Source organism: Salvelinus namaycush, chromosome 18 (assembly GCF_016432855.1).
Source record: "Salvelinus namaycush isolate Seneca chromosome 18, SaNama_1.0, whole genome shotgun sequence".
Classification (NCBI taxonomy): Eukaryota; Metazoa; Chordata; class Actinopteri; order Salmoniformes; family Salmonidae; genus Salvelinus; species Salvelinus namaycush.
The window spans coordinates 43557324-43570976 of record NC_052324.1 but is presented as its reverse complement, the minus strand read 5'-3'; the positions used below and the strand labels follow the sequence as shown (position 1 = coordinate 43570976).

At 40.8% G+C, this 13653-nt stretch overlaps 1 protein-coding gene across 1 annotated transcript in view; it reads right to left on the bottom strand.

Annotated features, from left to right (window-relative positions):
• Positions 1 to 1766: 1766 nt before the first annotated feature.
• The window catches only part of LOC120063471 (tight junction protein ZO-2-like), a 120751-nt gene continuing 108864 nt past the window's right edge, over positions 1767 to 13653 (bottom strand). The window contains exons 19-23 of the mRNA XM_039013853.1: positions 5692 to 5916; positions 5023 to 5133; positions 3807 to 4196; positions 3522 to 3607; positions 1767 to 3314 (exon numbers count right to left, since the gene is read on the bottom strand). Of these exons, the coding sequence (XP_038869781.1) occupies positions 3143 to 3314; positions 3522 to 3607; positions 3807 to 4196; positions 5023 to 5133; positions 5692 to 5916 (984 nt within the window). The 3' untranslated portion in view covers positions 1767 to 3142. The remainder of the gene's footprint in view (positions 3315 to 3521; positions 3608 to 3806; positions 4197 to 5022; positions 5134 to 5691; positions 5917 to 13653) is intronic.

Genomic DNA, 13653 nt, shown 5'->3' with positions numbered 1-13653 from the left:
GAGGAGGAGAAAAAGCCACAGCTTGGAACACTTGTTAAGGTTTAAGGTTCTGGCAGAGTGAGGAGAGGGACTCGTGGCAAGAGGTTTGAGTTGTCTCTGTACAAACTGAAGGAGTTGCATAGGCAAGAAATAACATGGCTCCTGATGAAACATGTCACAACCCCAATAACAGCACAGAACAATGTAACAAAATAACAGTCTGAAACAACTCAATCAAACAAGCAAATAGAAAGAAATAGGATTAATAATAATAAAGAATGTGCGGACAGATCCATTTACTTCGTTGAAGCAAAAAAGCATTTTTTAAGAAAAACTTAAAAGCGGGACGGCTTCCAAGTCAGCAGCGGATCGGTGCAGGGTCAGGCAAGCGGGGCGGAGCCCCAGTGGAATGGTAAGTGTGTTTGTGTGTGTGTGCACGCTGAGCTGAGCTAGATCAGAGCAGGGCTCAGCAGTGTGTGTGTGTGTCTGTCTCTGTCTGTCAACCAGCCCGGTGTGTTAGAACTATAGGGTGGTAAGAGGTGGTCGGGGGTCCAGGAAAGGAGGGGCACTACAGTTTAGTGTCCTAGGATTTGTATAGGGAATTGTGGGAGGGTGGTAGGATGCATAATAGTGTTACACTTTGGCCTCCTGAGAGGTGCAGTGGTCTAAGGCACTGCATCGCAGTGCTAGAGGCGTAACTACAGCCCTGGATTCGATCCCGGGCTGTATCACAACTGGCCGTGATCAGGAGTCCCACAGGGCGGCGCACAATTGGCCCAGCATCGTTCAGGTTAGGGGAGGGTTTGGTCGTGGGGGCTCTAGCGACTCCTTGTTGCGGGCCGGTGGGCCTGCAGGCTGACCTCGGTCGTCAGGTGAACGGTGTTTCCACACATTGATGCGGCCGGCTTCCGGGTTAAGCGAGTGGGTGTTAAGAGGTGCGGTTTGGCGGGTCATGTTTCGGAGGACGAATGACTCAACCTTCGACTCTGAGCCCGTTGGGAAGTTGCAGTGATGAGACAAGATCAACATTGGGGAGAAAAAGGGGGTAAAATATTTATTGTTGTAGTGGTGTAGTCTACAGTTCAGTGTCCTGGTATTTCTGGTTGTAGTGGTGTAGTCTACAGTTCAGTGTCCTGGTATTTCTGGTTGATGGTGTGGTCTACAGTTCAGTGTCCTGGTATTTCTGGTTGATGGTGTAGTCTACAGTTCAGTGTCCTGGTATTTCTGGTTGATGGTGTATTCTACAGTTCAGTGTCCTGGTATTTCTGGTTGTAGGGGTGTAGTCTACAGTTCAGTGTCCTGGAATTTCTGGTTGATGGTGTGGTCTACAGTTCAGTGTCCTGGTATTTCTGGTTGATGGTGTAGTATACAGTTCATTGTCCTGGTATTTCTGGTTGATGGTGTAGTCTACAGATCAGTGTCCTGGTATTTCTGGTTGTGGTGGTGTAGTCTACAGTTCAGTGTCCTGGTATTTCTGGTTGTAGTGGTGTAGTCTACAGTTCAGTGTCCTGGTAATTCTGGTTGATGGTGTAGTCTACAGTTCAGTGTCCTGGAATTTCTGGTTGTAGGGGTGTAGCCTACAATTCAGTGCCCTGGTATTTCTGGTTGTAGGGGTGTAGTCTACAGTTCAGTGTCCTGGTATTTCTGGTTGATGGTGTAGTCTACAGTTTAGTGTCCTGGTATATCTGGTTGTAGTGGTGTAGTCTACAGTTCAGTGTCCTGGAATTTCTGGTTGATGGTGTGGTCTACAGTTCAGTGTCCTGGTATTTCTGGTTGATGGTGTAGTCTACAGTTTAGTGTCCTGGTATATCTGTTGTAGTGGTGTAGTCTACAGTTCAGTGTCCTGGTATTTCTGGTTGATGATGTAGTCTACAGTTTAGTGTCCTGGTATATCTGTTGTAGTGGTGTAGTCTACAGTTCAGTGTCCTGGTATTTCTGGTTGATGGTGTAGTCTACAGTTCAGTGTCCTGGTATTTCTGGTTGATGGTGTAGTCTACCGTTTAGTGTCCTGGTATTTCTGGTTGTAGGGGTGTAGTCTACAGTTCGGTGTCCTGGTATTTCTGGTTGTAGTGGTGTAGTCTACAGTTTAGTGTCCTGGTATTTCTGGTTGTAGGGGTGTAGTCTACAGTTCAGTGTCCTGGTATTTCTGGTTGTAGTGGTGTAGTCTACAGTTCAGTGTCCTGATATTTCTGGTTGATGGTGTCGTCTACAGTTCAGTGTCCTGATATTTCTGGTTGTAGGGGTGTAGTCTACAGTTCAGTGTCCTGGTATTTCTGGTTGTAGGGGTAGTCTACAGTTCAGTGTCCTGGTATTTCTGGTTGATGGTGTGGTCTACAGTTCAGTGTCCTGGTATTTCTGGTTGATGGTGTAGTCTACAGTTCAGTGTCCTGGTATTTCTGGTTGATGGTGTAGTCTACAGTTCAGTGTCCTGGTATTTCTGGTTGTAGGGGAAGTCTACAGTTCAGTGTCCTGGTATTTCTGGTTGTAGTGGTGTAGTCTACAGTTCAGTGTCCTGGTATTTCTGGTTGATGGTGTAGTCTACAGTTCAGTGTCCTGGTATTTCTGGTTGTAGGGGTAGTCTACAGTTCAGTGTCCTGGTATTTCTGGTTGATGGTGTAGTCTACAGTTCAGTGTCCTGGTATTTCTGGTTGATGGTGTATTCTACAGTTCAGTGTCCTGGTATTTCTGGTTGATGGTGTAGTCTACAGTTCAGTGTCCTGGTATTTCTGGTTGATGGTGTAGTCTACCGTTTAGTGTCCTGGTATTTCTGGTTGTAGGGGTGTAGTCTACAGTTCAGTGTCCTGATATTTCTGGTTGATGGTGTAGTCTACAGTTCAGTGTCCTGGTATTTCTGGTTGTAGGGGTGTAGCCTACAATTCAGTGTCCTGGTATTTCTGGTTGTAGGGGTGTAGTCTACAGTTCAGTGTCCTGATATTTCTGGTTGATGGTGTAGTCTACAGTTCAGTGTCCTGGTATTTCTGGTTGTAGGGGTGTAGCCTACAATTCAGTGTCCTGGTATTTCTGGTTGTAGGGGTGTAGTCTACAGTTCAGTGTCCTGATATTTCTGGTTGATGGTGTCGTCTACAATTCAGTGTCCTGGTATTTCTGGTTGATGGTGTAGTCTACAGTTCAGTGTCCTGGTATTTCTGGTTGATGGTGTGGTCTACAGTTCAGTGTCCTGGTATTTCTGGTTGTTGACCTGGTAGTAGCCTCTCTTGGTGTGTTCAGCCAGCTGGCGTCGGTACTCTTCCTCCTCATCGCTGAGGTAGAACCCACGACTCTCAGAGTACGGTAGCTTGGAGGGAGGGGTCTGGGGCTCAGGATGCGAGCTGGAACTGAACCCACAGACAGGCACATAGACAGACACACGCACACACACACACATAGGACAGGTTAATATACAGGTTAATATACTTTCAAACACACTCACAATAGAATTCAGTAAAAAGCCACACATGTAGATGAATATAGAGTAACAACAGCAGGTAGACAGCAGTAGCCCATCACAACACTCTAAAAACACTCCCATGTTGTGCTCCTACCCTATAGGCTGAGGCCGGCTGTGGTCCAGTTTCTGGGTCTTCAGGGGGACAGCATAGATGTCTGGGTGCTTCTGAGCTATCTCCAACTGGTGGGAGGAGACAGAGAGATATGAAATATGATGCTGTGATGGCAACACATAGACTAGCAGACACACCCACCCACCCCCTCACCCCGTCCCCTCTCCCTCACCCCGTCCGCTCTCCCTCACCCCGTCCCCTCTCCCTCACCCCGTCCCCTCTCCCTCACCCCGTCCCCTCTCCCTCACCCCGTCCCCTCTCCCTCACCCTGGCGTTCTGTGCCTCCTGCAGCTCCAGCATCCTCTGAGCGCGTGCAAAGTGGTCCATCTTCTCAAAGGCCTTGACCTTCCCCAGGAACGACCTGAGGCTGGGGTCCTCAGGGTTCTCCTCTGGTTCCTCCGGGCCCAAAGGGGCCACTGTGACTGGGGCTGTGCTGCTGGTGGTGTCCTGGATATTATAGGAGGGTTTGAGGGTGACGGGGGGCTGCAGTGCCAGGGGCTTGGCCTTGCCGAAGGAGTTGAGGGAGCGAAGGAGAGGAGGGGGGTCGTTGCTGGCAGGGCTGGAGGAGTGGGAGTCGTAGCCGCGGCTGGAGGGGGGGTCGTACGCCCCTACTACCCCCCTGGGAGGGACTACTTCATCCCTGAACAACAGCTTCACCTTGAGGGGAAAGGAAGGGAGAGGTGGAGAGAGGGGAGGGGGACCAGCATAGAATTAGAATGAATCAAATCATTTTGATTTGATTCAATTAAATCATTCTATTTCTATGGGGACCAGACAGGGTCAGTCACACACGCACAACTCAAACCTTTGTCTAGGTGAATACTAGATTTCTGACTAGAAACATTTAAGTGATGGCTTGAAGAAATGTTCCTTCCTTTAGTCTTCCACCCTCACTACGTCACCGTTAATTTAAAACAGGAAAGAAGCCTCATTGTATAGTCTCCGAGCAATGGTGAATACCACATTCAGACAAAGAGAAACACCGACTAAACCACGGACATCTATTTCTCTACTACATGCTCAAGAGTTCAGAACACAGGTAGAGTCATCTAGAAGATCTGCTCAACGGACTTGTGAGGTTTCAGCCTCTGAGGTCATAGGCCCTTTCAGTTCTATCACCACAGGGAGTTCTGGGAGTCACTTTATGCTAAATTAGGTACCAGCGTTGAAGCTGCCGTTGGAGGAATCTGAGCCACGGCGGGCCTGATTTCTCCAGATCAGATCATTCTTCAGAGGGAAGGGGAGTCTGCTCCTTCTCGTTGAGTTCAAGAGCTAAGCGGAGTGTCAGTAAATTCCCAAAAATGGAACAAGTGAATATAAGAGCAATGGGACTAAACACAGACTAGCCTGACTGACCAATGACATGGAACACGAGTGGAGAGAGAGGCATGAAATATGTAATGATAGTTCCACAAATAATTTATGCCAGAGTTCAGCACAGAGTCAAGCGTGTGTGTGTGTGTACTGTGTGTGTGTGTCTCACCTTGGGGGGGTCAGGTACAAACACGTGCGCTGGGCTGGCGCTGCTGAGTACCTCCCTGCTGCCCACCCTCCTGATGCCACCACGGATATCTGGACTGCACCTGCGCAGTATCTGACCACACACACACACACACACACACACACACACACACACACACACACACACACACACACACACATATATATTTGAAGATTCTTGCACAGCCATACATAATCATACCGTTAATAACCCTTGTGAAATGTTCAAGTGCATTCTGCCAGTGTTCCCAGGTTGTTTCTATCTACTAAAGTACTGTACTGGAGAGAAAGTGGCCACAGGCCTTTGGGTCCACTATTATCATAGTGCTGACTAGCCTCTATTTAATAAACAAATGTTTTGCACAATTAAATTGGACACATTGGGTTCCTGAAACAACCCAAATAAATGCTAACCAGATGGTATTGATTCTGGTCACGAAGGCATTGACTGGACTCGAGACAGATTTCATAGGTGTAATGACGTGTTTCAACTGTAGAGGGCAGAAGAGATTCTTACAGCTCTCCATAGACTAGCGGCTGTGAGGTTAGGACATCACAATCTTCTCTGAAGTGGTTTGCATCTGAGTGTGTGTGTGTGTGTGTGTGTGTGTGTGTGTGTGTGTGTGTGTGTGTGTGTGTGTGTGTCTCTAACCTCCTCTGCAAGCACGGGCTCAGAGGAGCGGCTGATAGCCGACACCGGCAGTTGATCGGCCGGTTCATTGTCCAGCTCGTTATCCGTATAAGCCCCGCCCTCGTCCGCCGTGTCATCGTAGTCACTGGCCAGTCGGCTGTCCATGCTCAGGTAGTCGGCCGACATGGCTGACAGGTAGGACATGCGGTCGTCATGGAGATCAAGGTCCGTCCCCGTGCCGTCCAGCTAAAAGAGACACATGATGGATCTTGGTGTACAGACAGGAAGCAGAAACACAAAGAAAACACAAAGAAAGAAAGAAGAACCGAGCTGTAGAGCACCAGAAGGATTCACAGAGAGTATGCTCACAACACAGGACAACACAGGAAATATAGAGGGAACAACTTATCACTATCTGGCGGGATAGAAAAGGAAGTTATCACTATTTTAAAGGGGATAGAAAAGGAAGTTATCACTATCTGACAGGGGATATAAAAGGAAGTTATCACTATCTGACAGGGGATATAAAAGGAAGTTATCACTATCTTAAAGGGGATAGAAAAGGCTGAGGTATAGTAGTAGTATCAAATGAAAGGGTTAAGATGGACAAGTACACAAATGTTTACAGAAATCGTAGAGCATTGAAGTATACAGTAAGACTATTCTACTGAACATGATTGATAATGTGGATAATACGGGGATTAGAATATAGGATCAAAATAGTCATGTCCATGTGATGTATAGAAGAGGAAAGGAGTAGAGTTAGTAGACTACAGTGTATAGTATAGTAGAGTATAGTAGACTACAGTGTATAGTAGACTACAGTGTATAGTATAGTAGAGTATAGTAGACTACAGCATATAGTAGACTACAGTGTATAGTATACTACAGTGTATAGTATAGTATAGTATATTAGACTACAGCGTATAGTATACTACAGTGTATAGTATAGTATAGTAGACTACAGCGTATAATAGACTACAGTGTATAGTATACTACAGTGTATAGTATAGTATAGTATATTAGACTACAGCGTATAGTATACTACAGTGTATAGTATAGTAGAGTATAGTAGACTACAGCGTATAGTAGACTACAGTGTATAGTATACTACAGTGTATAGTATAGTATAGTATATTAGACTACAGCGTATAGTATACTACAGTGTATAGTATAGTACAGTATAGTAGACTATAGTGTATAGTAGACTACAGCGTATAGTATAGTATATTGGACTACAGCGTATAGTATACTACAGTGTATAGTAGAGTATAGTAGACTATAGTGTATAGTAGACTACAGCGTATAGTATAGTATATTAGACTACAGTGTATAGTATAGTAGAGTATATTAGACTACAGTGTATAGTATAGTATATTAGACTATAGTGTATAGTATAGTAGACTACAGCGTATAGTATAGTATATTAGACTACAGCGTATAGTATACCACAGTGTATAGTAGAGTATAGTAGACTATAGTGTATAGTAGACTACAGCGTATAGTATAGTATATTAGACTACAGTGTATAGTATAGTAGAGTATATTAGACTACAGTGTATAGTATAGTATATTAGACTATAGTGTATAGTATAGTAGACTACAGCGTATAGTATAGTATATTAGACTACAGCGTATAGTATACTACAGTGTATAGTATAGTAGAGTATAGTAGACTATAGTGTATAGTAGACTACAGCGTATAGTATAGTATATTAGACTACAGTGTATAGTATAGTAGAGTATATTAGACTACAGTGTATAGTATAGTATATTAGACTATAGTGTATAGTATAGTAGACTACAGCGTATAGTATAGTATATTAGACTACAGCGTATAGTATACTACAGTGTATAGTATAGTAGAGTATAGTAGACTATAGTGTATAGTAGACTACAGCGTATAGTATAGTATATTAGACTACAGCGTATAGTATACTACAGTGTATAGTATAGTAGAGTATAGTGTATAGTAGACTACAGCGTATAGTATAGTATATTAGACTACAGTGTATAGTAGAGTATATTAGACTACAGTGTATAGTATAGTATATTAGACTATAGTGTATAGTATAGTAGACTACAGCGTATAGTATAGTATATTAGACTACAGCGTATAGTATACTACAGTGTATAGTATAGTAGAGTATAGTAGACTATAGTGTATAGTAGACTACAGCGTATAGTATAGTATATTAGACTACAGTGTATAGTATAGTATATTAGACTACAGTGTATAGTATAGTATATTAGACTATAGTGTATAGTATAGTAGACTACAGCGTATAGTATACTACAGTGTATAGTATAGTAGAGTATAGTAGACTATAGTGTATAGTAGACTACAGCGTATAGTATAGTATATTAGACTACAGCGTATAGTATACTACAGTGTATAGTATAGTAGAGTATAGTGTATAGTAGACTACAGCGTATAGTATAGTATATTAGACTACAGTGTATAGTAGAGTATATTAGACTACAGTGTATAGTATAGTATATTAGACTATAGTGTATAGTATAGTAGACTACAGCGTATAGTATAGTATATTAGACTACAGCGTATAGTATAGTAGACTACATCATATAGTAGACTACAGCGTATAGTATAGTAGAGTATATTAGACTACAGTGTATAGTAGACTATAGTGGATAGCATAGTATAGTAGACCACAGCGTATAGTATACTACAGTGTATAGTATAGTAGACTACAGCGTATAGTGGACTACAGTGTATAGTATAGTATAGTATACTACCGTGTATAGTAGGCTATAGTGTATAGTAGAGTATAGTAGACTACATCGTATAGTAGAGTCTAGTAAACTATAGTGTATAGTTCAGTAGAGTATAGTAGACTATAGTGTATAGTTCAGTAGAGTATAGTAGACCACAGTGTATAGTTCAGTAGAGTATAGTAGACTACAGTGTATAGTATAGTATAGCAGACTATAGTGTATAGTTCAGTATAGTATAGTAGACTACAGTGTATAGTATAGTATAGCATACTATAGTGTATAGTATAGTATAGCATAGTGGACTGTATAGTATAGTAGACTATAGTGTATAGTTCAGTAGAGTATAGTAGACTACAGTGTATAGTATAGTATAGCATAGTAGACTATAGTGTATAGTTCAGTATAGTATAGTATAGTAGACTACAGTGTATATTATAGTATAGCAGACTATAGTGTATAGTATAGTATAGCATAGTAGACTATAGTGTATAGTATAGTAGACTATAGTGTATAGTATAGTAGACTAGAGTGTATAGTATAGTAGACTAGAGTGTATAGTTCAGTATAGCATAGTAGACTACAGCATATAGTTCAGTAGAGTATATTAGACTATAGTGTATAGTTTAGAATAGTAGACTATAGTGTATAATTCAGTATAGCATAGTATAGTGAATATTATAGTAGGGTATAGTATAGTAGACTATAGTGTATAGTTCAGTAGAGTATAGTATAGTGAATATTATAGTATAGTCGACTATAGTGTATAGTTCAGTAGAGTATAGTATAGTAGATTATAGCGTGTAGTCTAGTAGAATATAGTAGATTATAGTGTGTAGTCTACTAGAGTATAGTATATTATAGTGTACTGTTTAGTATAGTAGACTACAGTGTATAGTTTAGTATAGTAGACTACAGTGTATAGTTTAGTATAGTAGACTACAGTGTATAGTTTAGTATAGTAGACTACAGTGTATAGTTTAGTATAGTAGACTACAGTGTATAGTTTAGTATAGTAGACTACAGTGTATAGTTTAGTATAGTAGACTACAGTGTATATTTTAGTATAGTAGACTACAGTGTATAGTATACTACAGTGTATAGTATAGTAGAGTATAGTAGACTATAGTGTATAGTAGACTACAGCGTATAGTATAGTATATTAGACTACAGCGTATAGTATACTACAGTGTATAGTATAGTAGAGTATAGTGTATAGTAGACTACAGCGTATAGTATAGTATATTAGACTACAGTGTATAGTAGAGTATATTAGACTACAGTGTATAGTATAGTATATTAGACTATAGTGTATAGTATAGTAGACTACAGCGTATAGTATAGTATATTAGACTACAGCGTATAGTATACTACAGTGTATAGTATAGTAGAGTATAGTAGACTATAGTGTATAGTAGACTACAGCGTATAGTATAGTATATTAGACTACAGTGTATAGTATAGTAGAGTATATTAGACTACAGTGTATAGTATAGTATATTAGACTATAGTGTATAGTATAGTAGACTACAGCGTATAGTATAGTATATTAGACTACAGCGTATAGTATACTACAGTGTATAGTATAGTAGAGTATAGTAGACTATAGTGTATAGTAGACTACAGCGTATAGTATAGTATATTAGACTACAGCGTATAGTATACTACAGTGTATAGTATAGTAGAGTATAGTGTATAGTAGACTACAGCGTATAGTATAGTATATTAGACTACAGTGTATAGTAGAGTATATTAGACTACAGTGTATAGTATAGTATATTAGACTATAGTGTATAGTATAGTAGACTACAGCGTATAGTATAGTATATTAGACTACAGCGTATAGTATAGTAGACTACATCATATAGTAGACTACAGCGTATAGTATAGTAGAGTATATTAGACTACAGTGTATAGTAGACTATAGTGGATAGCATAGTATAGTAGACCACAGCGTATAGTATACTACAGTGTATAGTATAGTAGACTACAGCGTATAGTGGACTACAGTGTATAGTATAGTATAGTATACTACCGTGTATAGTAGGCTATAGTGTATAGTAGAGTATAGTAGACTACATCGTATAGTAGAGTCTAGTAAACTATAGTGTATAGTTCAGTAGAGTATAGTAGACTATAGTGTATAGTTCAGTAGAGTATAGTAGACCACAGTGTATAGTTCAGTAGAGTATAGTAGACTACAGTGTATAGTATAGTATAGCAGACTATAGTGTATAGTTCAGTATAGTATAGTAGACTACAGTGTATAGTATAGTATAGCATACTATAGTGTATAGTATAGTATAGCATAGTGGACTGTATAGTATAGTAGACTATAGTGTATAGTTCAGTAGAGTATAGTAGACTACAGTGTATAGTATAGCATAGTAGACTATAGTGTATAGTTCAGTATAGTATAGTATAGTAGACTACAGTGTATATTATAGTATAGCAGACTATAGTGTATAGTATAGTATAGCATAGTAGACTATAGTGTATAGTATAGTAGACTATAGTGTATAGTATAGTAGACTAGAGTGTATAGTATAGTAGACTAGAGTGTATAGTTCAGTATAGCATAGTAGACTACAGCATATAGTTCAGTAGAGTATATTAGACTATAGTGTATAGTTTAGAATAGTAGACTATAGTGTATAATTCAGTATAGCATAGTATAGTGAATATTATAGTAGGGTATAGTATAGTAGACTATAGTGTATAGTTCAGTAGAGTATAGTATAGTGAATATTATAGTATAGTCGACTATAGTGTATAGTTCAGTAGAGTATAGTATAGTAGATTATAGCGTGTAGTCTAGTAGAATATAGTAGATTATAGTGTGTAGTCTACTAGAGTATAGTATATTATAGTGTACTGTTTAGTATAGTAGACTACAGTGTATAGTTTAGTATAGTAGACTACAGTGTATATTTTAGTATAGTAGACTACAGTGTATAGTTTAGTATAGTAGACTACAGTGTATAGTTTAGTATAGTAGACTACAGTGTATAGTTTAGTATAGTAGACTACAGTGTATAGTTTAGTACAGTAGACTACAGTGTATAGTTTAGTATAGTATACTACAGTGTATAGTATTGTAGACTATAGTGTGCAGTTTAGTATATTATGCTATATAGTATAGTTTGGTAGAGTATGATGTACCAACGAGTATAGTTTAGTATAGTGGACTATAGTGTGCAGTTTAGTATAGTATACCGTATAGTTTCGTATGGTATAGTAGGCCAAATAGTATAGTTTAGTGGAGTATAGTGGACTATAGTGTATAGTTTAGTATAGTATATTATAGTGTATAGTTTAGCATTGTATAGTGGACTAAAGCGTATAGTTTAGTATATTATAATATAGTGTGTAGTTTGTAGAGTATAGTATACTGTATCAGAGGCTGTGGTATAGCTAATCCCCAGAGTCCTACTGTATCAGAGGCTGTGGTATAGCTAATCCCCAGAGTCATACTGTATCAGAGGCTGTGGTATAGCTAATCCCCAGAGTCATACTGTATCAGAGGCTGTGGTATAGAGTCATACTGTACTAGAGGCTGTGGTATAGCTAATCCCCAGAGTCATACTGTATCAGAGGCTGTGGTATAGCTAATCCCCAGAGTCATACTGTATCAGAGGCTGTGGTATAGCTAATCCCCAGAGTCATACTGTACCAGAGGCTGTGGTATAGCTAATCCCCAGAGTCATACTGTATCAGAGGCTGTGGTATAGCTAATCCCCAGAGTCATACTGTATCAGAGGCTGTGGTATAGCTAATCCCCAGAGTCCTACTGTATCAGAGGCTGTGGTATAGAGTCATACTGTACTAGAGGCTGTGGTATAGCTAATCCCCAGAGTCGTACTGTATCAGAGGCTGTGGTATAGCTAATCCCCAGAGTCATACTGTATCAGAGGCTGTGGTATAGCTAATCCCCAGAGTCATACTGTATCAGAGGCTGTGGTATAGCTAATCCCCAGAGTCATACTGTATCAGAGGCTGTGGTATAGAGTCATACTGTACTAGAGGCTGTGGTATAGCTAATCCCCAGAGTCATACTGTATCAGAGGCTGTGGTATAGCTAATCCCCAGAGTCATACTGTATCAGAGGCTGTGGTATAGCTAATCCCCAGAGTCATACTGTACCAGAGGCTGTGGTATAGCTAATCCCCAGAGTCATACTGTATCAGAGGCTGTGGTATAGCTAATCCCCAGAGTCATACTGTATCAGAGGCTGTGGTATAGCTAATCCCCAGAGTCCTACTGTATCAGAGGCTGTGGTATAGAGTCATACTGTACTAGAGGCTGTGGTATAGCTAATCCCCAGAGTCGTACTGTATCAGAGGCTGTGGTATAGCTAATCCCCAGAGTCATACTGTATCAGAGGCTGTGGTATAGCTAATCCTCAGAGTCATACTGTACCAGAGGCTGTGGTATAGCTAATCCCCAGAGTCCTACTGTACTAGAGGCTGTGGTATAGCTAATCCCCAGAGTCCTACTGTACTAGAGGCTGTGGTATAGCTAATCCCCAGAGTCATACTGTACTAGAGGCTGTGGTATAGCTAATCCCCAGAGTCATACTGTATCAGAGGCTGTGGTATAGCTAATCCCCAGAGTCATACTGTACCAGAGGCTGTGGTATAGCAAATCCCCAGAGTCCTACTGTACTAGAGGCTGTGGTATAGCTAATCCCCAGAGTCCTACTGTACTAGAGGCTGTGGTATAGCTAATCCCCAGAGTCATACTGTACTAGAGGCTGTGGTATAACTAATCCCCAGAGTCATACTGTACTAGAGGCTGTGGTATAGCTAATCCCCAGAGTCATACTGTATCAGAGGCTGTGGTATAGCTAATCCCCAGAGTCATACTGTACCAGAGGCTGTGGTATAGCTAATCCCCAGAGTCCTACTGTACTAGAGGCTGTGGTATAGCTAATCCCCAGAGTCATACTGTACTAGAGGCTGTGGTATAGCTAATCCCCAGAGTCCTACTGTACCAGAGGCTGTGGTATAGCTAATCCCCAGAGTCATACTGTACCAGAGGCTGTGGTATAGCTAATCCCCAGAGACATACTGTACTAGAGGCTGTGGTATAGAGTCATACTGTATCAGAGGCTGTGGTATAGAGTCATACTGTATCAGAGGCTGTGGTATAGAGTCATACTGTACCAGAGGCTGTGGTATAGCTAATCCCCAGAGTCCTACTGTACTAGAGGCTGTGGTATAGCTAATCCCCAGAGTCATACTGTACTAG